This window comes from Pagrus major, chromosome 19, assembly GCF_040436345.1.
Source record: "Pagrus major chromosome 19, Pma_NU_1.0".
Classification (NCBI taxonomy): domain Eukaryota; kingdom Metazoa; phylum Chordata; class Actinopteri; order Spariformes; family Sparidae; genus Pagrus; species Pagrus major.
This window is the reverse complement of record NC_133233.1, coordinates 12,821,879-12,847,006: the sequence shown is the minus strand read 5'-3', so window position 1 is coordinate 12,847,006 and position 25,128 is coordinate 12,821,879. Positions and strand designations below refer to the sequence as shown.

Genomic DNA, 25,128 nt, shown 5'->3' with positions numbered 1-25,128 from the left:
AAAGGCAGGTACGACAAAAAACACAACTACAGCCGAACATTTACCGAAAAGGTCCATTAGGTTGATGTGTCCCTGAAACTGGTTTGTATTTCAGAAGGTGGTGACATACTGAGGAAATCAGACTCTTGTCTTGTAAAAGTGTTTCAGTGACAGAACTGCTCCAAAAAGCAGAGTGAAAATCTGAGGGGTTATTTTTAATTGTGGAAGTGAAGAAGTATTCAGATCCTTTACTTAAGTAACAGTAGCAATAACACGTTGGGAGAATGCTTAAAGTTTCAAAAGTAAAAGTACTTAGTCCCTGTCAGTGTTTTACTATTACCTCTGATGTTTCTGGATTAATATTCCTGCTGCATTCATGTGTATGTTGCATTTTACTGCTGAAGTCGTTTATAGTTGAGCTAACTACTTGACTGTTGTGTAGTTTAATCTAAAGCAATGCATCGTATTCTGTAAAATAATCATACTGTACAAAGATTCACTGTCATGTGAGGCTCTCACATTGTTTTCGGCTTTGTGACGATGCAAATCCAGCTAATTCAAGATGGTTTCTAAATAGATTATTTAGCTTTAGAAGGAGGAGAATTTTCTCAACCCATAAAGGAACACTTCATCCTTCAGCTCATCACAAACATTCAACAATACATGTTCTCACTGGACAGGAAGGGTAAAAAGCACAATATTTGCCTCGGAAATGTAGTGGAGTAGAAGTATAAAGTTGCATAAAATGGAAATGTAGTAAAAGTATCTCGTCAAAGTGGTACTTTAGTACAAAACTTGAGGAGATCTACTGAGTTACATTTCAATACTGGCATTTTTCATTATTGACCGTACTAGCTGTGACGCACCATGGGCTGTCTTCAAACTCATCCATTTCCAAACATGGAGCAAATCAGTAATGTGATCAGTGACACATCCACACTGACTCACTACCTTCCTAGTTAAAAGAACAATCCAAGGTCCACAAAATGAGGCTGTGGGCACTGAGAATGAATGAATGAATTAAACTCACTGAGGGCATTTGATATATGCTCACCACATGGTGCCCACCACATGAGCCACAAAACACTTGTGAGGTACAAGTGTCCATCACAACAACCAGGGATGCCAGCAAAAGAATAATAATAATTAAAAAAAAATCCAATCTCAGGGTTGACCACAGGTGTAACACGTTTCACACGTTAGTTCATCTGGATGTAAAGCGAAACCTCTGGTGGGGAGGACGGAAGTAAAAATCACATGCTGTGGTTGCACGGCTGTGTTACGCAGGACGTGGGGAAAGGACTGTAATGCCCGAGCTCGAAAAGCCACCAGAACCGCACCGACAGTGAGAGGACCAGTGTGTTTGTCTCCACGGTGGGAAGCCGAGCTGACCGAGCACCTGGGCAGCCATGAAGACACGCGCGAGGTTTCCAGCTCCAGCCCGCGGTCAATATGAATGAAGAATGACCAATGGTGAGTACAGTGAGAGTGCTGCCCGTAGGTTAACTCAAGTGGCCTAACAGCGGTGACGCACCGAATTAGACTGATTTTAACGACACCAAATACGCGCCGAATTAAAGCCAAAGTCCAGTCAGTGTAAGAGTTGGACGGATAAAGCACACATGCACGGTCTGTACTGTCTAACGCAGTGTTTTCCAAACTTACCGCGGAGTCGACTCCACACGCATCCGTCCCACTGCCTTCTCCGCCGAGCGACTGGCTGATTTGCTGTATGTCGGAGACTTAAATGGTTTTCCAAGTAGGGGAATTCCGCGTAAATAATTCCCAGTCAGATGGAAACTGAAATAGGTTTGAGATTTACGGGAATTGGCTTCTGGTTTACAGGAATAGAAACATCCGTGTTGGAGACTGCTTTGAGTTCCACTTGTAATGTACTTGTAATGTTGAGGTGCAGAGGTGATAGTGCAACACACAAACAGTCACTTTCAGGGTGTTATAGTTTAGACTATTATTGGATTATAATTGCTGATGCGTTCACGTGTAAGCAACATAGTTTCCAATGACTTTACGCACTGCATGGTGCTTTGTTCTCTAATCATGCATCACATTTTATAAATTGATAATGTGTTTTGTATGTTAAATTTCAATCATCCCTGTTTAAAGTACAAGTACTTCAATGAATGTACTAAGTTACTTTCCATCACTAGAGTTACATATAGCATTGTGACATGGCAGGGGCACTGACTTAGTTGACAAAGTGAAAAACATTGTAATTTCCTTTTAGCTGTTACGTGGGCAGAGATCATCAAAAAAATAATTAGAACTGTCTCAGCAATAGAGTGAGTGGGAGTGGAGAGAGGGAGGTTTAGACTGCTCTGATCATGCTGCCATGCAGTCCACAGGAACTAAGTTGCACTGGAATGAATGGATGTTAAGAACCCAAGTGTTATTAGAGTTCATTACATGAAAAAAAAGTTAGACTGTATTAAATGCAAAGATGTTTTGGATCCGCTGACTGACCTCTCTGTCTCTCTCTCTCTCTCTCTCTCTCTCTCTCTCTCTCTCCCTGACCACAAACTGTCAGCCTCTTCTTCGCATCAGTCTTCTTGCTTTTCTGCTTCTACCTCTATCTCTGTCTCTGTCCTGTGACACCATAAGGCCACCGACTGACGTTAAGAAAGATTACATGGCAACCGTCCACACTGATCTTGAAAACACCGTAAGTAAGACACCAATAAAGTTCATTTATATATTTAATTTGCCATCTAGGGAAATCTACTTTTATTGTTATCGTTTATTGTTATCGAGAAGAGGCAGGGATTATGGCCAGGAAATGACAGCTCATGGGATCAATCCAATCTACTGGAGAACAAGATGCACCACAGACTTTGAGCAGAGAATAGATTCAGAATCATGTCTGGTTTGAAATCTCATCATTAAAGGAGGGGACGTAAATACTGTAAAAAGAAGCAGACAAGTTAGAGCAGCATCATGCAAAAGCAGCTGCAACCTAATATTAGGTATTAAATGTTTACCAGTTTTTGTGCATTTAGTTAACTTTTTCCCCTTCCTTAGTTTTTTTTTTTTTTGAACATTTTTTCAAGGGAAACTAAAGCAAAACAAAGAAACAAGCTGGTTTGCACGTTTACATGAAGTCAGAAAAAGATACTCTCATGGGGAATCATTCCCATCAACATGCAGGTTTAAGCTAAACTTGTGAGAGAGAGCACCTAACACCTTCAACATGACCTCAAAACATTAAAATGATTTCTCAAAGATAATTCATTCATTCAAACCTTTATTTAAAGGTCCAATTTGTAAGACAGTTGATTTTTGTGTCTCATTCCCAACGGGTCAAATACCCACGCTTTGGGATTGTAGGTCGGGTCGGGCGTCATTCCAAAGTGTCAATATTTGACAAGTTGGGAGTGAGATTCAACAATCAGCCTTCGTACAGATAGGACCTCAAAGACTCTGGGAACCAGTTGAGGGAGGTCCTTATTTTCAGTGATACTGAGTATAAACAGAGACATCAAGCAAACAAACAAAAGTAAATCAGATTAAAACTGATAGTGGATAGTGGATGGTGGGTGACAATTTAATAATTAACAAAAGTTTAGACTTGAAACTAGCTGCCCTATTCTGTAAAATCTGTATTTGTGTGACTAATATCTACCACTGTAATACTTCCATTCATTCAAGAGAGAAAATATCACAACCTTGCTGCAAACCATATCCTGCCCTAAGAAGATATACAGGCTACAGAACTGCACGTCCAACGATGTGGTGGTGAGTAATAATTATTCTGTAGATGTAAGCTAAAATGTTTTTTATGTACATGTATTTCCTTTCCTTTTTATTAAGTCATTTGCTTGGTATCATTTCTAATGCTTTTGAGCCTAAAATGTTATCAAAGATTTATACTAGGTGACCATAAAAACAGAGACCCTTCCCCTGCTCTTTATTTGGCATGTACATACACAGCCACAACATTACAAACACTGACAAGTCAAATGATTAACATTGATCATCTTGATCCAATAAAATGTTTCATTGGGAAAGCTTGGGTCTTGGCACCACCTACCCAAATACTTGTGGTAGTTCATTACCTTGTGGCAATAGCGTTCCCTGATGGCACTACCCACCCCAGAAGGACAATGTGCCCTGCCACACTGCAAAAACTGTTCAGTTGGGGGGGGAGTCCTTGAGTTCAGAGCTCAAGGCCCCCCAATTTCCCCAGTTCTCAACCCAGTTGACCACCTCTGGGATGTGCTGGAACAAGTCCAATCCATGGATCAGACTTGAGTCTGACTCATTGAGGCATGGCAACAGGACTCTGTGGGTGTCCTGTGGTGTCTGGCGGTGGATCATTTGAGTCCTGTGGGTAGCCAGGTGGGGCCTCCATGGACCGGACTTGTTCTGACACATCCTGAGGATGTTCAGTAGGAAGTTTCTCAAAAGTTTCTCAGGAGCACATTGCATTGTGACGAAATCATCCAGTTTTTCACTCCACCTGTCAGTGTTGTTAATGTTGGGGTTCATCGCTGTATATGCAGCAGCAACTCCATTTCCAAAACTTCTTTACACATAGGCAGATTCAAAACCTCAAAGGGGCCCATAAGGGTTGGCAAGTCCAACGATCTCACTGTTCCAGACCACAAGAAAAGCACATATTAATCTCATTCAACACCTGTGTGATGGATTTGCTTGAGACAGCAAGCCTACCCTGGAGCATCCATCCATCATTTGGCCAAGTTCGTCCAGTGAAACACTGTCTTCCACACAGTCAGCCACCTCTTTAGCTCTGTATTCATCTGTTTACCTGCATGCAGCCAAAACCAGCTCAAACATGATTGGTCAATACAACTCAGACTACACGCGGGAACAGAACACTTCTGATACCAACATATTTTCTACATTCATGCGCAGATATCTGTTTATAGAGATCATTGACTGTGCCACTAATCATAGGGTCGAATTTTTGTGGTCACAAAGGGTGTAGACTCTGAGTGACATGTTGCAAATGACTCATATACCGATGTTTTTCAGGTTATTGTGAGCAACCTGCACAGCCTATCGTGCAAAATGAAGAATTTAGGGCTTCCCAACACAGAAACACTGGCCAGATCCGTCCTAAACTCAATACGTTGCCCTTGTCCTAAGAGGCCGGTAAGTCTGAGCATGTTAATATAAATCTAAATGTGTAGTTGTAGTTTCTTCTTTGTACTTTTCTTATGAAATTATTTTACTTTCTATGTGAGAGACTTTGGCATTATTTGGGAGATCAGTGGAATGTTGGCAGGCTGTTGTAGTGGGTGACTCACTGAACATAGCCGGTCGATTGTGTGAGTATCCAAACATTAGTCTATTTGTTTCACACAAGACAACTTGGTGCGAGGCAAGCTACAACAGAAAACAGGAGGTCGACTTTATGCCTCTGTGCACTGTAAGGAACAAAACATTTGTGAAGGGACTATCGGAACGAGGAACTAGAAATCAACATAGTCATTTGGAAGCCTTTTGGTTTTGGTAACATATTCCCCTCAAGGTTTTCAAGTTTCTTTCTGAGTCACACTGAAATGTCATAAACTGTGCAGACATAATGTTTCCATATTTGCTTGTTAGCTCTGTAACATGCTGTAGAAATGAAACAAATTGGAATTTAAGTGATGAGTATTTTCCAAAGATTTCACAGGATGCCACACTCTACTCCAATCCTGGTTCAGTGACATATTTAATTTTGAACAGTTTCGGATCAGAATCAAATTTGATGATTCATGCTCATAGTTGAGGTCTGAGTCATACAGCAGAGCAAACCAGCACCACTGTAGGGCCTCAGGCCTCACCAGACCAGCATAGATTTAAAATACTGTCTCACGCATGGTTTGTTTTGAACCTTCAGATGAATTCAGTCAGATTTTGAAAAAGGAGTGGGCCTTGTTTGACCTTAAATTGATAAGGGATAAATATGCACTTTAACCTAACTGATGTTCATGAGATTACAAAACTAAACACAACACTAATTGGTACATTGTGTTTGTTTGTTGACTACTGTTGACTAGACTACAGAACCCAAGGTGAGGTTGAAGACGAAGAGGATGGCAAAGAGACAAAAGAGGAACGAACGGAAAACAATCAGGAAGGAACTTTGCAAAGCTAAGGCAATCGTGTCTACCATGAATGGATGCTACCAGATGCTGAATACACTATTGGCGACCTGAGACCAAGCTCCAGCACGTTGTGAAGCAAAAAAACTTACACATCCTGTCTCTCCTATGTAGTCCTTCATCGGATTAAGCAAGAGGTAGCTTCCACTTCATTTAAGCTATCCTGTCAAGTACCAGTATATATCTCTTGCAGCTGTTTTTGGTGTTGTATGACTACTGACTCTTCAGATAAGTTTCCAAGCTACACAGACACAAGCTACTAAGCCAACTGGAAAAGTTCCAAGGCTGCCGAACGAACTTGACTCTCACACAGTGCTGTGCAGCATATATCACCCACTACAATGCAGATTTCACAGGAATCTCTTATGGACATAAAAGGTGCACACGGTACAATGCAAAGAAGCTCTTTGGGAAGGTGTATTTAAAAAGGGAAACTGTTTAAGGTTTTAAGTTGCAAACTTTTTTTTTTTTTAAAGCGGTTAGATTGTGAAAAAAATTTGTTTCGACATTACTTGCACTTAGTGACGACTGCTCAAGCATGAACAGGAAATATTGAGGTGCTCAAATAGAGTTTTGCTTTCACTTTGGATGAGAATGACTAGCCCTGGCACATCGTTGTTATCTTAGTTATCTAGAGCTCTTTTTTCTTTTCTTTTTCTGGGAGTTGTTTTAGGCTCTGTGTCAAGTCATCTCTTTTAGAGGACATTATGCTGATTAATCATTGAGCATGATTGATACTTTGAAAGCATATTCTGTCACAGATGGTTGAGTTTAGCTTGCACAAGTGACTCCTTTCTGGGATACATCTGAGAAGCATTCAGGTGGGGTTTTGATGAATGATGCCTGCCTAATTATAAAAGAAAGATCTTATGGGGAATGTACTGTAGCGTGGTGAGCCAAAGAAAGCCACATTTTTTGTTTTTACATTATTTCATTTTTATAATTCCATTTGTTGGTTTGTGAACCAGAAACACAAAAAAACACAAACACATAAGCTTGCAGCCTTTGACTCCTGGTTCCCAATTCTCTGGTTCCAGCTACCACGTTCAGTGTAGCAGCCATTTTCTCTTCCTATCACAAATACATACATGCATTATAGTGTGTTTAATTTTCTTTTGTTAAATGTATATTTGCTTTTAAGCACATAAAGCAACTATAAATGTTTATGACCCATGGCATACATATTGCAAATGTATTTATATGATAACAAAGCAAAGGCGTAGTTTTTTATGTGATTGAAAGTATTACCAGGTCATCTACAGTTAGCAGACACTTAAATGCTTTTTAAGATCATTTTAACCAAATTTAAGACAATTAATTTTTAGACAAATCCATCTTTTTCTTACTAAAGCATTGCAGCTATGTAAAAATGTACATAAGTGGTATATATGTGGTTCTGTGCAGAGGTAAGTTTTTATGTTTATTACAGTGAGTTACGTCAGATTTAATATTTTTTAAATTTAATTTAAGACTTAAAAGGACCTGCAGATATGCGATTACACGACTGTATACTTCCTCTCTCTTCAACAGACACTCTCACAACTCTGTCACAGCTGTTGTCATAGAAATTTATTGATGTTGGATATACATGGAATTAAGTGCACAACCGTATCCAGGCTAACAAATGTTGCAATCAGTAGAGGAAAACACACCAATACAGTCTGTTTCAACATTTCTTGCCATGTAAAATAAATACAGTTTGCTTCATGGAACTTGAAACAAAACCCTTACACCTTAAAGATTATCAAACAAAATCACTGTTAATGAACATTAACGGTTTACCTCTTAGTGTTCCACCTGTAACTGAACTGTGTGGGGTCACAAATAGTGTCTGTTATATCAAGCAGAGAAATAAACCATTCCCCTTACAGAGCATGTAAAATTAGGTCAGTGTTCCTGTACTATTGACTTTAAATATCGTAATGCATTGAATACTGACTCAATAGAAACACTGACATGGAAAAAGCAACTGCAACACATCCAGGTGCATTTAGGTTTTCATGCAAATCCAAATAAAAACATTGTAATTCTGTAGAGCATTAACAAAAAAAGGTGCAGTCATTGTTCATTGAGTAAAAAGGGCATAAGAAAATAAATAACTCATTACACTGTATATGGGATTAAAAAGGTTTGAGCAAATGCTACATTTGTCTAGAAAAGTCAGGCCTATGATAGTTACAAACTTTGACTGTAAAGTGACCTTAAAGGGAGCACTGACCTTTTGACAGCTAGTTCGTTTTTGGACTGGTCCCTGTCAAAACAAGATGACAATCTTTCCAAAAATTCCAAAACATTTAATTTTAGAAACCACACTGTTTTCTTCAGTAGTCTATCATATTGCACATCATCGGGAACAGATTCTGTTTGTGACTAAGCGGAAGCCAACATGATTCGGGAATGCATTTCAGGTCACGTCTGACTAGGGACTGAGATATAGGGGAGATATGGCATGCACCGCTAATGAGTCATCTTACATTTTTCACTCTTTTACAACCCACCTCTGAGCCTGTATCTACTCTCTTCCCTAACCTTGTCTAAAGATGCCTCAATAGCTTTCCCTTGCTGATATTGTCTCTGCTCTATAGGATTATTAATATTAATTGTTGTCCAGTGACAATATTAAATTAAGTTTTTGTAATAAAACAGACTCATTTCACGGCAATGATGTTCATGTGTCTGAGATGGTGAAAACAGCAGCGATGTGGGCAATTTCAGCAATAAGAAGGAAGCTAATTAAAAGCTAACTGGATGGGTTGTTCCTGTGTCAACCATATCACACAGTTTCGCATAACTTTATACCAGATCAGTTCACAGCTGAGATCCATCAATTTGTACTACTCCGAAATTGTACAGCAATTAAACAGCTAAACAAACATTTCGAAGAAGAAGAAGCAGAAGAAGAAAACACAGCATCATAGGGTTTCCTGCCGATTAAACCACTTTACTGCCGTGAAATTAGACCCAAGTGTGAAAGTACAGATGTATATGACTTTTTAAAAATTCTTAATAGCGCTTTGTGAAACCCTCTGATGCTAGTTTGAGTACTGGAGCATCCCTACGTTCTTCTGGTTTCTCCTCCTTCCGACCTCCATCAGATACACATCCTCCGGATCCCACACTCACAGCAGAATTTGGCGGATTCAACAGGGTACTTGGTCCCACAAGCATGACAGAACTTGCTCTTCATCCCGCCGTTTCCAACTTCGTTCACGCTATCGACATCATTCCTGAGAAATGTAACAAAGTTGACCAAGCAGCAAGCTTAAGAAAAACGTACATTGAGTTGTTATTAATGATATTACAGTGCAGTGTTGATGATTTTAATAGATTCTTTACACCTCACTATTATTAGTGTATCATATAAGTCAATATAAGACAGTGATAAAACATGCAAACAAAAAATTACCTCAAACCCCTTAAAATGGATGGAAGTAAATGTTTTACTTTTGTGATAATAGTAGGTAGGGATTTCAGTTTAATGATTAAGTACTTCAAGCTGTCCTACAAGGGATACTTCAAGCTCTTCATTCATTCATGGTTGTGGTAGTTGGCATGCTTTGTTTTGGAAAGCTGTGGTGCTCAGGGTTAAAGATAAGATGGGACCTTGGAAATGTTTCTCTCCCTTGATTATATTAAATAAGAAACAACACTGACTGAGAGTTATTCAGTTTGCCTCCTGCCAAGTGGTGAGATTATACGTGACTCTGTAAGACCTGGGATATGCTGTATAAAGTTGAGTAAAAGCAATTACGTTTAGGTAAAGTTTGACTGTGTCCATGTATACAAGCTATATATATATGATAATATGTTCTTAGGGTGCTTTCACACCTAACATGTTTGGTTTGGATAAAACAGACCTTGGTGCATGTTCCTGATTAGCGCAGATTGTTTAGACAGATGTGAAAGTGGAATAGGACTGGTGCCCACCGAACCGAAACCGCTTCAAAAAGGTGACTCTTACACAGGCTGAGCAACCACAGGATTTTTGATAATAGATATGTGATTTTGGCACGATTTCATAGGGTTAAATCAATAATAATAAATTAATCTGGTGATCGTGAACCTTTCAGAAGGCAATCTTATTTTTTCAACACAGTTTTAACAACTGAAACTTGTAAAACACAACTCTGAGAGTCCATACGTATACATTTTTAGAGTTACACATTTTTGAGAAACAACATATGTTATGATACAAATAAAATATTTTTCCCTTCGTCTGGACCAAATGAACCGAAGTACAGGTGTGAAATCACCCTTATTCATCCAAGTGAGGACTGACCAGGTGTACACATTTTTCCACATCAATGATGATTGTATGTGACACTAATCAGAGTGTTTTCTTAGTATCACCTATGTTAATCAGAACCTTAAGCTGTACAGCTTGCATAATGTTTTACATAATAATTATGCAAGCTGCATAGTTTCTTTTGTTTAAGGCATCATTCTGCTAGACCATGCACATAAGAAACTAAGAAAGCAAATTCAAATCAACTATAGCCAAATTTACAATATCTGTAAGTCAAATTAGAGCTGAATTTTGTAAAACTGCATACAGTTACACAACAGCTTACAGAATGGGAGCAGAAAGTGTATGTAATACACCAACAAACCACAAGAGGTCAGGTTAGTTTAGTTAGACTGTATGGTGCTTGTATTGTGCTTTTCATTCATTCTTGCAGTATTGCGTTTTTTGGAGCAAATGTGTGAGTGAAGTGGCTTACCTAGATATGTAGGTGTCTACTTTCTTCTTGTTGAGACCTATTCCAGACTGAGCATTCCTCACAGAGCCATAGCCAGAGCTCACTGCTCGGGTCTTATTTCCCACACTGAGGGCAAAAATGTGGGGAGAATCCAGACAAGTACGTGTCAAATGCAAACCACTTGGAGGATTGGGTTCATAGACAGAAATTTTAAGCTGCCACTGACCCATGATATTCACAGATGTGACATGTTTATAATGCCATCAGTTAAGTCAAATATAGTGTTAATGTTTTATGATAATGTCTTTCTATCATAAAGTAGTCGCTATTGAATACAAGAAACACAGAAACTACATATAAAATGGCTTGGGGATACTACATTAATATACATTTCTCCCCCTCCTAATATACAGTTAGTAGGACTTTGAAATGTAATTATGAGATCATAACAGGGCTACAGTGACTCAAACATATATACATATAACATTATACTTTCCTCAATAATGTGCAAATGCAGCAAACAAAAATGCCTATGACTTGTCTGTACGGCTATCTGGCATTGTAGTGTATGTGTGCGTGTGCGTGTAATGACCCTGATGGAGGGCTTGTGAGGCCGGAGGGATTACTCCTCATTGAACCTGCAGAAGAGGTCTTACTAGATGGGATTCCTAGAGCAAGAAAGAGAAAAAAAAAAATTAGCAAGTCATACATACACATGTCACTGTGGTCCATGTATAATTGTAGCACAACCAGTGTTGCATGATTCAAAAAAATCTGGCACAAATACACAGAATGCACAATCAGCACAGCTGTGGCCTCACCACTGGGCTGTCCAAGGCCTGATCTCTGGGGTAAACGAGAGGAGGCTGAAGGGATGGTTGACACAGCAGGAGCGTCAGCCTTCTTTGCAGGAGTAGAAGGCTTGAACTGAAGACAGAGAGAGAGAGAGAGTGGGCTGGGGCGGTCCTTTTGGTGGCGCCCCTGCAGTCATGGACCTTGATTCCTCTCGGTGTGCACGGCCCCCAAAGGTAGCTGTTCCTCACCTCTGATCTTTGTGCCGAGCCATGTCTCCTTAGCAATAACTAGTGTATGTCTGTGGGTGTGTGTATGTTTGTGTGTGTGGGGGTGTATGTATGTCAGTATGTCTATGTATGTACGTGAGTGTGTATGTAACTGTGTATCTGTGTGTATGTTTATGGGTGTGGGAGGCTTGGGGTTTTTTATGATGTTGTCTTGCACTGTTTGTTTGTTTTTACCCTCTGTGAGGCACTTTGTGCTGCAAAACTGCATGAAAAGTGCCATATAAATAAAGATTGATTTGATTTGATTTGAAAATAAATAATTAATAAGTATATAACACTAAACAAGTGCTCATAGCATGAGATGCAAAGCATTAACAAATATGGCTCGTAGCTGTATGTGTGTGTGTGTTTGTGTGTGTGTGTGTGTGTGAATGCCCAAACGTGGTTTGGCTTTACAAACGAAAATAGAAAAAAAAACTGACTGATCCATAGCAAATATAAAAATGTACTCCTACATGGCACACTGGGAAATTGGCAATGGAAAATGTTTTTCTCATCAAATTGGAAAAAGCAGACGTCTAAAACCAAAATCATTTGGACCCTGCTGCTTTTATTGGTTGCCTAATTAACTGTTGCTAAGTGACGGTGGTAATTCTATGCCTGCTGCAAAGTAGGTGTCTCACCATGGTAATAACAGACAAGGAAGTGTCATGGATTAAAAACAATGCTTCTTAACCATAAAGAATTGGCATTACATGGAATTAAGAATTGCCTGGCCAAGTACAGTACTTGGGTGAGAGTGGCTGTGTATCTATCTATACATACACTCAGTTATGAAAACTGTAGATTAACAAAGCTGTTTTCATGATTGGAGGGAAGCTAGAACCAAAAACGTATGTGTGTGCGTGTACTCAACATATCATAAATAATCTTTTCATACTATCAAGTGCTAACACTGTTAAAGTGTCTTATGTTCAAAAGACAACCAGATTTAAATGAGGGTTGTGGTCAGCCCTCAAATGTTCAACCAAAGTCAACTCACAGATTATGTTTCCACAAAAACACAAATTGTCTGTTAGTGTACACATACAGTCACCACCTGTGCATGTGTGTACCTGTGTGCGAGCAGGTTGCTTTTTTAAATCTCCTGTCTTGCCCTTGCTGGGCATACGGGCAGCCTGCTCCTGGCAGAACTTGATGTGTCTGTCAGCTGCATTCTCGTTGAACCTCCGCTGACAGTAGGGGCACTGGACATAGTCTAGAGACAAAACAGGTGGTGAGAAAATATACCGGGAACTGCATCTACTGTAAAACTGCTACAGTGACACAAATCCTGCATATAGACAATTTGAAGTATTGTTGCATAAGGAAGATTTGACTATACCATTTCCTTTTTGTAAATAATGTTTTCTACTTTTACTTAACTGTGGCCCTTGTAAACAGCTGTTTTGTAACACAATAAAATGAATACATTTCTTAACAGTACTCATAATACAGTAGTAGTTTTTTCTACATTCTTTCTGTATTTCTACATTCATACATTCTTTTGGTTCTTGTTTCCACTTTTCTATAGAGCTACCCATTACCTGGGTCATAAGTAGGAGGAGGGGGTGGGGGTAATGGTCCTCCATCCTTAATGACCTGAGTGACTACCTTGGCAGCCCGGATGGTAGCGATGAAGTCCTCATGTTTCTTGCGCCAGTTGGATTGCTTCTTAGGAGGTTCTGCCTGGCAGGAGGTAACACAGAGGAGAAGCCCTGTTACACCAGCCTGTTTTTTTTAAACAAATTTTGGACAGCTGTTGCCGCTGTCACTACCCCGATTCACACTGCTTTTTCAAAGCAGGATGCTTGTGCTGATATTCCGCCTCGTCGTATTTATGAAAGAATGAATGAATGAATGAATGAATGAATGAATGAATGAATGAATGAATGATGGGACAGTTTCGTTCCGCCTCTGATCCACCAGCAGAGGTAGTAACAGAGCCTAAACAGAGGCGAGCTGACTCGTGTGAAAGTGTAAACCAGAAGCGTGGGACGGGTGTGTCGGTCTGATGGCGTACAGTCTGACAAATAAACAGATCCTTCACTTATCAAATAAAAGAGAAATGTCCCACACTTCAACCCACAAAGCAACATAACAGGACCAAACAACAGTAATGTGGTAGCAGTCATAGCTCTCCTCTCCGATCCCTCTCCACGAGTGAGAGCCAGACAGAGACCGTTACAGAGTGCTGAAGTTACCCCTCTTCCGGTGTCCCTCATGGGACCTTATTTTAGAAAAAATATGTATGGTAGTGAATGGAGAAAAAAACAAACATTTTTTTGATCCCGCTTGAATTGTGCCATGAACAACACATATGATGTTTTTCAATTTAAAAGATATTTTTTTCACGTCAAGAAAGTCACAGTTCGTCGTAAATAAAGTAAAACACCATCTAGTTTTGTGTTAAACCACTCGTCTTGCTCAACACCAACAAATCACAATAAATCTGGTCATATTGACAACTGCAGTTATGTGAAAGGGTAGTTAGTCAGTTTTGTGAGCTGCTAATATACAGGACCAGCTCTACAATGTTTAAGTTACGGGTTTTGGTGACCGTTCAAGGAGATGACGGCTTTGGCTTTGTAGTCTGAGAAACGCCTTAAAAAAAAACACAAATATCAACTGAGGTCACTTCCCCTCTCAGTGCCTCTAAAGCTCCAAAACATTATTGTTTATTTTCTTATTTCTCCATTATTAGGGCCTGGAAATTCCTATTATTGAAGTCATTGCTTCATAACTAATGAACTTTATTTCTGTTCAGCCTTGATATGTTGAAAAAAACAAAAACAAAAACAAAACAAGCCCCCTGTCTTTCCATTGTGGCAGTCTGTGTGTCATCTAAAGCTGATGACTTCTGACAGAATTAGTTCACTGCATGTCCGCTGAGCTGCTCCTGTGGCAACATGATAACCCTGCTTACTTCCTACTTCCTCCGATATACGGTTACCGTCTTCAGTTTGGTCTCAAGTTCATTGAGACCATTTGTCTGGCAAACACAGATCATTTTGAGTGTACTCAAACTTATTTATTTTATTCCCTCTAACCACACACTATCTACTGTATATTCCTCATTCTCCAAGACCTTGACTGCATGCTACAATAAATACACACACATACACAGAATATTAAATCCTAATGATGTCAATGATGTGATACGGAGAGTATCATAAAACAACTTGATGTATGTTCTGTGAATGCCTCCAGTGAGAGGATAAAGTGACTGTGCTGCAGTTACTTGAAGCCAAGAAAAAGAAAGATTATATCTATTTTTCTGGTTGTATTTTCTTAGGGGGGAATTCCAGTATTGTTAAAGCAGATATCCTCAGCTGCTGGCAGTCAGATCCACCAGACTCCATTTACAGAAACAATAACTTTATCATGTACTTCATTCCAACTTGACAGAAACAAAATAAAACTCACCAAAACCATGCTTGTTCGTCTTCAAACTGTTCCAACAATCACCAACTCTGGTTTGGCTTATAGTATTAGACATGAAAACATTGAGAGAGGTGCGGACATCAGAGAACCAGCAGGGAGAACAGCGTGTAAAGCCAGAATATTTTCGCATCTAACACAGTGGATTAAGGGTTTATTTTGACCATACCAGAGCTGATTGTGAAAACACTGGAAAGACGAACAAAGACATTCTTTCTCAGGTGTTTTTTTGTTTCTATTGGGTTTGAATTGAGTGTGTTTGACAATGATAAAATGACTTTATATAAATGGAGTCTGTTGGATTTGGTTAAATAGGAGCTGTTGGTTAAACAAAAAGGGATCTTACTCTTCAACAAAAAAGGTCTATCTGTGAGAGAATCGTTTCTGTAATTGTGTCAGACACTCAGAATAACAGTCTGAGCCTGTCAGTGGCAAAAAAAAAAAAAAAAACACTTTTATTGGACATACTTTGGTGCTTAAAATTGCCCTCACTGCATTGCAGCCATTGCAGCCAGTGTTGCGACTGTTGGCTGAGCGATCACCTGGACCAATTCCAAAACTTTTTGTATATTAGTCATTTTCATATCAAAATATATGAACATAGGGCCCAGGTTTAAAAAAATAGCCTAATCACCCTTCAACTACTGCCTGGCAACGAACTTCGAAGTGGGCACAAAAAGGATGAGCAAGTCTTGGTTACTCAGAGTCACCTAAAGTGCTGTGAGACTTCTTGACAACCTATATGAAGGTGGTGCCATTAATAAAGCTCTGTGATTTTAAGATGAATTGCCAAAGAGCAAGAGAGTCTACGACAGGTTCAAAAGAATCCATGCAGCTTTCGACGATAGACAGTGGTTAAAGAAAATGAAAATACAATTACAATAGGGAACAACTGATTATTGTCAGTTGTATATTGTGGGAAGATAAGGAAAAAAACACAGCTTCAGTGACTTTTAAACTAATACCACCTCCAGACTATTTGAGCCAATGATTCAAAGCAAGGAAAATCAGTATTTATAAAGCCAGAAACAGTGAGAGAGTGCCTGTTGGGCATCAGTGGTTTAACTGTGCCAACTAAAAATCATGTATACAGAAAGAAAGGACAAATGAAAAAAAGTCGAATCAACTTACTTTCTCTGAAGAAGATGAACTTTGTGACTGAAATACAATTAAGAGTGTTTCACATTTGAGAATAATCTGCCAACACAGAACACTAAATTACCTAAATGGAACAGCAAAGAAAACATGAGCTGTTCACCACAGTAATGATCATAGGCTTGAGTATATTTTAACAGCTGATTCTCTTCTGGGTTCCAGTGACTTAAGTTGAATTTAATTATAGCGATTGTTCAGATGATTGATGATAAACAAGGCCATAAATATGGCAGTAGCTCTGCTGTTCTGAGCTGTGTGGCCTAAAAATCTACAGCCTTGTCAATTGTGATAGGTAATATTTATTTCTAAATAGCACTGTCCAAAGCATTACTCAAAGTCTTTTAGTGTAGATATGTATAGTGAATAGATGAATGGATTAATGGTTTCAGATTAAAGGTAGATGGGCTATTTTTATCATGAAAGTGGATGAAAAGTACCATAAGTGTATAAAAATGTTTAGTGACAACAATGTTTTGGACAACATGTAAAATGCATCTTAAATTCATCAAATCTTCCAACAGAATTACCAGACTGACATGTATAACTTTGAGCAGTTTTTTCCTCCCATTAATAGTCAAATTGAACTCTCTTGGAATTTCGTGTTGGATTTCCAACCCCCTCCAAAGGTGTAGTCTTACCTTTGGTTTGATGGGCTTGAGTGTGGGGATGTCTGTGCCCTCAGCTCTCTGTCTACTGGAATCAAAAACTCTCCTCCTTTTGGTCACTGTCTTTTGGCAAATTTTAGCATGCTTCTCCTGTAAAAAGAGCAAAACAATATGCAATGCACAAGGACTATACACCATAAAACCTTATCTAATTCCACATGTTTTGGAAACACTTGCCGTCATCCTATTGCCAATATCGTGGCTCTCATTTACATTCAATCACGTTTCAAAAATGTTGTTTTTGTAAGGGGCAGATAGCATGAAAAACACACTTTCTGTGGCTTCAGCTGCAAAGTAAAGAATGCAAACCCTTCTTTCAACTGAAATCTAACTGAGAAACTACTTTCAGTAATCTACTGAATGTTGCATCCAATTGTTTCAAACCTCCTAATGTAGACACAAGTACATATACCCACATAATACACAGACGCTAGCAAAATAATGCTCCTACATCAATGTAGCCATTGTCAACTAATGAGTACTTACATAAAATCATTAATGTGTGTATTTGCATTACTGTAAAACAATATGTTCCAGTTATTGAAATCAATGTAGCTTTGATGTGGCAAAACCCAACTCTGCATTACGTTTAGTCATGTTAAAATAGTAACGTTGTGATGATGGGGAATACATTGTTTCTAATAAAAATATGCGTTATAATCGTTTTTATCCATCTGTAATATTACTACATTGGCAACCCCTTGTACAAAATGCCTTACTCCATTATCAATCAATTATAAATAAGTCAATAGTGCAACAGTGTATCTCAGTGTTATAAGAGGCTCCTTTGAAATAGCTTCAAATGCACAAACCTAGCATTTGTTTTCAGTTTCATACCCTGGTAATAGATTCTATTATATAGCAAACATTATCTACAATCTGCATTCCCAGGTTTAAATTTAAGAACACATTTCAGTCCAACAGCACGGTTTTTAAATCAGGTAGTCTAAAATCTTTCACATTACCTTTCACAAATGTCTCATCACAATGCCCTACTGGCTATTTTGATTTTAGTCAATGACACAACCAAACAGCTGATATCATGTCAGCTGACAGTAACTGTGGGAAATACTGCCACCACAGCAACCTCAGTAAAGTCTTAGTGCATGCTTAACACGACAAAGCCACTATATTAGCGAACAATATTGGCCATCAAGTCTCAGGTTTTAGTTGAACTAAATCATCTTCAAAACGCATCTGCTCATACAACCCTGTACGTTTCTTCTGGTTACCACAGTATATCCCTTCATATCTCAATTAAGATACGTTAGAAATGACAGAGGAGAGATTTTTTTTTTTACCAGGACTTTGGGGAAGAAAGATCTTTTACAGATGTGGCATTGAATCAGATCCTCAGCAGGAGGAGCCTCGCCCTCTGCAATAATAAGAGATGAAATTCTGATATTAGTGAAGGAGGTTAAGTCACGGAAAGCAGAAAAGTCAGACATCAGCTGACTACCCCTGTCATACTGATACAGTTGTCGTATTTAGTCAAACATGCATGAAACAATGCTCTCACGAACTATGTTTATGCATTGTTGGGACAATGGCCGAACGTTAATGTCATCAAATTAGTTAATTTTACACGGATTCCACCAATAATTTCCAAATGCTGGAAACATGCAAGTCAGTCAACATTATGTGAGCTAATTTTAGATATTCAAATATTCGTGTCCACAGGCATTATTCAAAACAAATAATATCCAACTGTTCCTTGCCGTCCTAACGTGAAGCTAAATCATGTTCTTTCGATAGCAGCATGCTAACACTGGATAGCTTCTATGGCTAACGCAGAGATCACACCCATACAGTCAGCGGCTAGCTTCATCCTTGGCCCTGACGTTACCTAGCATTACTTAAGCTAAATCCCAAACAAAAAGGGAGGTCGCTGACAAAAACTGGTTAGCTAAAACAGTACATGATTCCGCCAAATTGTAAAGATAAATACAGAGAAGTTGTGAGCCCGACGTGGCTACAAAACAGCTCAAATGAACGCCTGAACAGTTATTTCTCTCACCTTCAAATTCTTCCATCATTAGGTTATCTCTTGTCTGATGCTGCTGCTGTTGTTACAGACGGCAAAACATGACAGAGGAAGTGAGAGCACTCATCGCTGTGCACTTCCGGCTTCGCAAAAACACAAACGAGAAGGTCTCAAAATCTGTGGCATTTCCTCTATTTCTTAAAAAACATTACAAAACCCATAGAAGGCAGCAATATCTAGGCTCTCTGATAGTGTTGTGACAAGTACACACTTTGCTTGGCAGGTTTTTTACTTATGTACGCAATGTTGCTATGTTTTATATTATATGCTTTATATTACGAGCATTTTCTCACGCATTTCCCTCATTAATGCATCAGCTTTTTGCTATTCTAAATAATGAACGATTCACATTCTGTTTGTAGGCTCCTGTATTCGTGCGACGTTATAATTCAGGTCTAACAGACAAAGGGTTTTCGTAGGCTGGGATTGAAAATGACTTATCTTGACATTACTGATCTTTGGCAACCAATAGCAACTTGATTGTCTGATGCCGCTTCATGTCCTAACATCCGAGCATTTCATTGGTTGTTACTGCGCGGGTCGTGTCAGTGCAGTGTGTACTTTGAACAGTGGTGGGGCATGGGAGGCAACCCCTGTTTTCCCATTCACATCATGATCTCCCAATATGGCCAATAAGGACATCACTTTTGCCATTTTGATATTATTAATAAGTACTCTTACATCATTTTAGGGAAATCTAGTCAATTCAGGTGTTTCAAGGGTCTAACAGATAGTGAAATTAATAGAAAATGAAGTAATAGCCTATCATCCCCAGATAAAAACGAGTAATGATTTATGATTTTCCTGATGAAACAGATAACAAACACATTTTATCCTACTTATGATGGTATTATTGAGTTTAGTAAAGTCAGTATGTATACTTTCCGCCCACAATACAAGGAGTGGCCAATCAAATAAGGACTTTTTACTTTCTATTTCAACTTTGACAACAATTTAACTAGAGTGTGCCCCCTTGTTGCCTTTGTTTGCTCAAACACTAGCCCAGAGGAAGTTCCCAGTTTGGCATATTGAGCACATGTGTCTTCTGAATGGAGTAATTCACAGCCAGATGCTATGAGACCACAGTGAATGTGGGAATGGATAGCCTCTTTGCCTTCATCACAACAAGAACACTGTTCTCACACTGAGTCTGTGATCTCTCTCTCTCTCTCTCTCTCTCTCTCACACACTCACACACACACACACACACACACACACACACACAGAGCAGACATAAACAACAACTGCCCTGTCTGTTCATCTGTCCTTTTAGCTTTCATTGAAAATTGTTAGGGTAGTATTCCTTCTGGGTTTATCTGAATGAGGAAGCTCCTTTTAGACTTCTTATTCAACAGTCTAATGTTTTCCTCAACCACGTGATTGGCAGCTTTAATATAACGAAATGATAATAGCCTATTATCTTTCTTATATGCAAACTGTGCAGTTGGCACTACAGTTTCTGGATACCACTGCGACATATGTATTTTACTATCCTAGTTCTTTTATTTTCACCAATAAATATATTGAAACAATGCAAGTACCAATCTGATTTATAATATTAAACTAAATAAATCAAAAGCTGAATAAGCAAAAAGTTCATTTCAAACGCTGACATAAGTGACAAACTGTATTAGTTCACAAATAAGGGCTTTATTTTGAAATGTGTACCCGGAAGCTGTAGTAGCCTATTCTGGCATGAGCTTGATGTTGGTAAATCCTCTTTCGTGAGTGCAACGGGGAATACCGAAGTAGCATTCAAGCTGATGTGATTGACCCCTGCGAATGTACGGAAGCCCTTAAACCCAAACAGGTACCCTGCTGATTATAATAATAACTGTAGGACTAGAGTGTGCGTGTCTGGTAGCATAATTCTGTGTAATATCCATGCAGGCTGCGTTTACTGGCACTGACTGAGCTCTGTGGGGGTCTGTCAAGAGAGAGAGGCATACAGTATGGCTGTTGATTTATCATTGCAATCAGTGTGAGCATGTCGATCCTACTGCACCATTAATGGCATGTCTTAAAGACTAGGCTGGGTCTTTACTGTGTCAACAAAAGAAAATTATTAGAGGACTCCATTGCGCACGATTACATACTTGATGCGCTGTAGAGCCTCCACTTTGCACTTAATATATGATAAATGCAAGAGGACATCAATTATTAAGACTGTTCTCTAATAAAGGTTTTCAGTGGACTAATGACAGCTCATACAGACACAAGGCAAGGGCGTTTAATAAATTGCTTAACTAATCCTGTCATAATCCCGTAGCCCATAGATTAAGGGTGCTGTGGAAATAACACAAATCATAACACTCACATAGAAATGGTTTTGAAATATTGGTAATGTTATATTTAAGAATATTTTTTGTACTTTTTGCTATATGGATGTGAAGGAGTGTTTGTTTGTGCATTAGAGAGAAACAGAGAGGGTGTTGGGCATCATTCCCAGTTACGCCCCGGCCACCTAGAATAACATTGGCATAAGTTTACTGGATTCCATTCCTGCACTCCTCTCACCGCTGCCACACTCACTGCTAATTTTCTGTTTGGCAGCACAACAAATCAAATGGTTGCAGACCAGGAGCGGCCTAGTTTGCTTTTTTTTCTTTTCACTTTTTAGTCATTGACAGAGAGGGCAGAGCCCCCTGGCCTGATGTATAATTCAGCGATTTGATCATTTGTTTGCTTGCAGTCTGTGTGCTAGATGTTTTGTTGTTCAGGCCAGCTGAGCTCTGGTTCCCACATGGGAGCAAAGCCACAAGGACAGCTCGAGCATGCCTCTACAAGAGCAGGACATGTACTCACACATGCACACACACACACTGACACACACATGCACACACGCACTGCTGATGTTCCACATCATGGGTGCAACAGTGTGACTAAATTATGTAAACAGTCAAATTAATATTTCATAGAATATGAGCACAGGAAACACATGTCAAGAATCTTCTGTCACTTTCAGCTGCAAATGTTCCATATAAAAGATTTTGTGCCTCATATGTCTGTTGACACATGACTTGGAGTGCTTGTAAGGGCACTTTCAAATCCCAGCAACACATTATTGACGATGACTCAGCATCACTGTTTGACTCTGAGATGATAACACTCATTCTACGTTTTCATATTGGAAAACAGTCATCTTGTGTCTCTTGCTCCCCCATGTTGAGTCTGACAATCGTGCATGGACAACATCTGTTGGGTCTTGCCCGTCTTGACACCATTTTGAGAATGACAGCTGAGTGGGAGCGTGCTCAGATGATGACAGAGCAGGAGTCCAAAAATAGCCGCGGTCAATCACAGCTTGCACAGCTCTGGAAATAACTATAGATGCATGTGGGAGTTGAGGTCATTTTTACAAATTTCCCTATAAAATTCCCCAAATTTAGACTTTTGAGTTTCAGAGAGGCTTGTTTTTCTTTGTATTCTTCTACATTATACAAGTGCACATATTTAAAATGGATAAAGTTTGTGAAAAATCTCTGCCTGATGGATTTTAATTAGTGAAAATGGGGCAGGGAAGTCAGAACCTGCTCAGTGCTGAAGGGCAGATTGATACAGAGTGTTAAATGTCAACAGAGGGGTTTAACCTAAATCTCTGCGGCAACACAGCTCTGATCACGCTCCATGCTTGCTCTAAGTGGGATGACATTTGAATACAGCACTGTCCTCCCTTGTGCCATAATTACCCCTTTGAGTGTGTGTTTTTGGCTGCTGTATTGCATCAGTTCAACAGCACCCTCATTTGTGCTTTCATTCCATTGCCCAGTATTCCTCCTGCAGAATTTTGTTTCCTCCGTGTCACTGGTGTCGCCTGTACCCTAGACTGAGATTAAAATAGATTAATCGGGGATTAGGTCATAAGATAAGAGGAGGGAGGGATGTATTGAATGAGTGCATGTGTCACTTTCTTCACATCAACACAAACTGCAGATGCATCCATGTGTGTGAAGCTGCCTTGGACAAATCGCACAAATTCTCAGCGTTTCTGTCATTTTCCTTTAAAAAAAATGTGGCGAATGTGTTCATTTGTGTCCATGTGTGTCTGTGTGCACTTGTGGTAAGTGTGTGCCGCTGTGTGTGCCAGGCCCTGCTATGGTGAGGTGTGTTAGCGATGACGGATGTGGAGGCGACCTATGAGGACTTCATCGCCTCTCGACGGTCCGGCCGCAGGAATGCCATCCATGACATCCAAGCAGGCCCTGGAGGGCAGGAGCCAGCTGACCTGTCACAGAGTCTGGCACAGCTCAACATCAACAAGTCAGGTGAGAGGCATCATGGTAATAACAGCACATATTTTCACAGTGCCACGGCAAACAGCTTAATATTGTCTGGTGTCTACATCTATGTAGACTATGGAGTGTGGATGGACAGTGGACAGTGCGTTGTCTTTTGTAATACTACCACCAGGGGGTGCCAAACTCAGAAAGTTTTAATGTCTGCATGTTGTTACTTTAAAACAACTACTTATTGTATGAAGTCAAAAAATGTTCTTAATCGCCACCAAGGGAGAAAAGGTATACTGAAAATGAGTTCAACTTCACTCAAAAATATGTTTTGCTTAATATTAATTCTTTTCGCTGTCCAGAGTCATGTACGTGCACTAAAAGCAGACTAATTGTTTATAAACTGATATTTTTATTTCTCTTAAAACATGTCTGAAAACCATCAGTTTATGGTTCTTCTTCTTCCACCTTGGTGACTTCCGTTCATGCTGTTTTCCTGGTGACTTACTCGCTGAATCAACCGTCCTCTTTTGCATCGCTGACTTTGTACACAGTAACTTGTGCATTAAACTGACTGTCTGCCTCTCTCTTTTATGTCAGGTGATGAGAGTGAAGACGCTGAGAAGAGCCAGGACTCTCCAGCTGAAGAAAAGGAGACTCAAGCTGAGGGTAGCTAAGCAGCAACGGGCTGCTGACATTTGTGAACTCAAACAGCCCCTTCTTCTCCTCCACCTGATCCCTGGATGCTAGGCCTCTCTGACCGGCCGGTTTAATCTAATCACTGTGAACAGACACAGCAAAATCCTCTCCTGCCACCATCCAGCCATCAGGAAGTCATCCCTATGGCAACCGCAGCGCAGTTTCCCTTCTGCACTTGGGGTTGTTCCAATTTCTTTAAAAAGCCTCCTTTTCTTGCTGACTTTCCGTCATGGCTGCTGACACGGGATTGGGTGTGATGCACGATGAACGCGGCTTGATGTCAACAACCACAACCAGCCTTGTTTGACTGACTGGTCCTGAGAGGAAAGGAGAGGAGGGAAAAGAGGCCGTTCAGAGTTTTTGGGGCAAGCTTAAGTGTATCCACTGAGTTAAGATTTGGTCTCCCCCCCTGCCATCCTCGCCTTGAATCAATCTCCACTGATGTGGCTGAAACACTTCCAGGGAACTGGGGACAGTGATTGGATACCTACCCTCCCTCTGCTCCTCTTACATCAATCAGTGCTCACTTTTTTCAATATCCCCTTTGGATCTAGCTCTATCCATCTATTGGTTTTTGTGTGAGCTTGCTGGACATTATCTCACAACTGCACTCCACTGTTTTTAAAGTGAAACTGAACATCCGGCGGGAGGATGGCATTGTATGTTTTGTTTATACTGTCAGGTGAGATATAGCAGATTTGCGTCGTACTGCTTGATTTACAATGTGAACGTTTTGTAACTTTGTATGTAGTAAGTCATTAAATTAATAATTTAAACCTTCATTATGAGGTTGACTTTCACTCTTGCAGTTATTCAGGAACTAAATCTGTTTGGTTATATTATCGTAAATCATATTTAAAGGTGCAATATGTACAGTTTTTTAGTTCAGAACATTCAAAAATGTATTTCAATCAATAGAATAACATCTATATATTGTTTGCATGCTAACCAGCTAGCCGCGGGCCTGAAAACCTCTTTCTCCCACCGGCCCAAAGCTCCTGTGCAAGTGGTGTAAACACCAACACTCCCC

The 25,128-nt window shown here is 39.7% G+C and overlaps 2 protein-coding genes across 3 annotated transcripts; one reads left to right on the top strand and one right to left on the bottom strand.

Moving 5' to 3' along the window:
- Positions 1–7,661: 7,661 nt before the first annotated feature.
- zc2hc1a (zinc finger, C2HC-type containing 1A) lies at positions 7,662–19,218 on the bottom strand. 2 transcript variants are annotated; one of them, XM_073488329.1, is made up of 10 exons: positions 19,147–19,215; positions 18,431–18,504; positions 17,103–17,219; positions 16,441–16,467; positions 13,416–13,557; positions 12,945–13,087; positions 11,629–11,734; positions 11,400–11,475; positions 10,829–10,933; positions 7,662–9,334 (listed from the first exon to the last, which is right to left on the bottom strand). In XM_073488329.1, exons 1-10 carry the CDS (start codon positions 19,163–19,165, stop codon positions 9,199–9,201), a joined length of 945 nt encoding a protein of 314 aa, XP_073344430.1. In that variant the 5' UTR covers positions 19,166–19,215; the 3' UTR covers positions 7,662–9,198. The 2 variants fall into 2 exon arrangements, with proteins under 2 accessions (XP_073344430.1, XP_073344431.1); XM_073488330.1 differs by lacking the exon at positions 16,441–16,467 and having other exon boundaries at positions 9,103–9,334; positions 19,147–19,218.
- Positions 19,219–20,932: 1,714 nt separating this feature from the next.
- pkia (cAMP-dependent protein kinase inhibitor alpha) lies at positions 20,933–24,704 on the top strand. Its single transcript, XM_073488895.1, has 3 exons — positions 20,933–20,983; positions 23,261–23,438; positions 24,000–24,704. Exons 2-3 carry the CDS (start codon positions 23,288–23,290, stop codon positions 24,074–24,076), a joined length of 228 nt encoding a protein of 75 aa, XP_073344996.1. The 5' UTR covers positions 20,933–20,983; positions 23,261–23,287; the 3' UTR covers positions 24,077–24,704.
- The last annotated feature ends 424 nt before the right edge of the window (positions 24,705–25,128 follow it).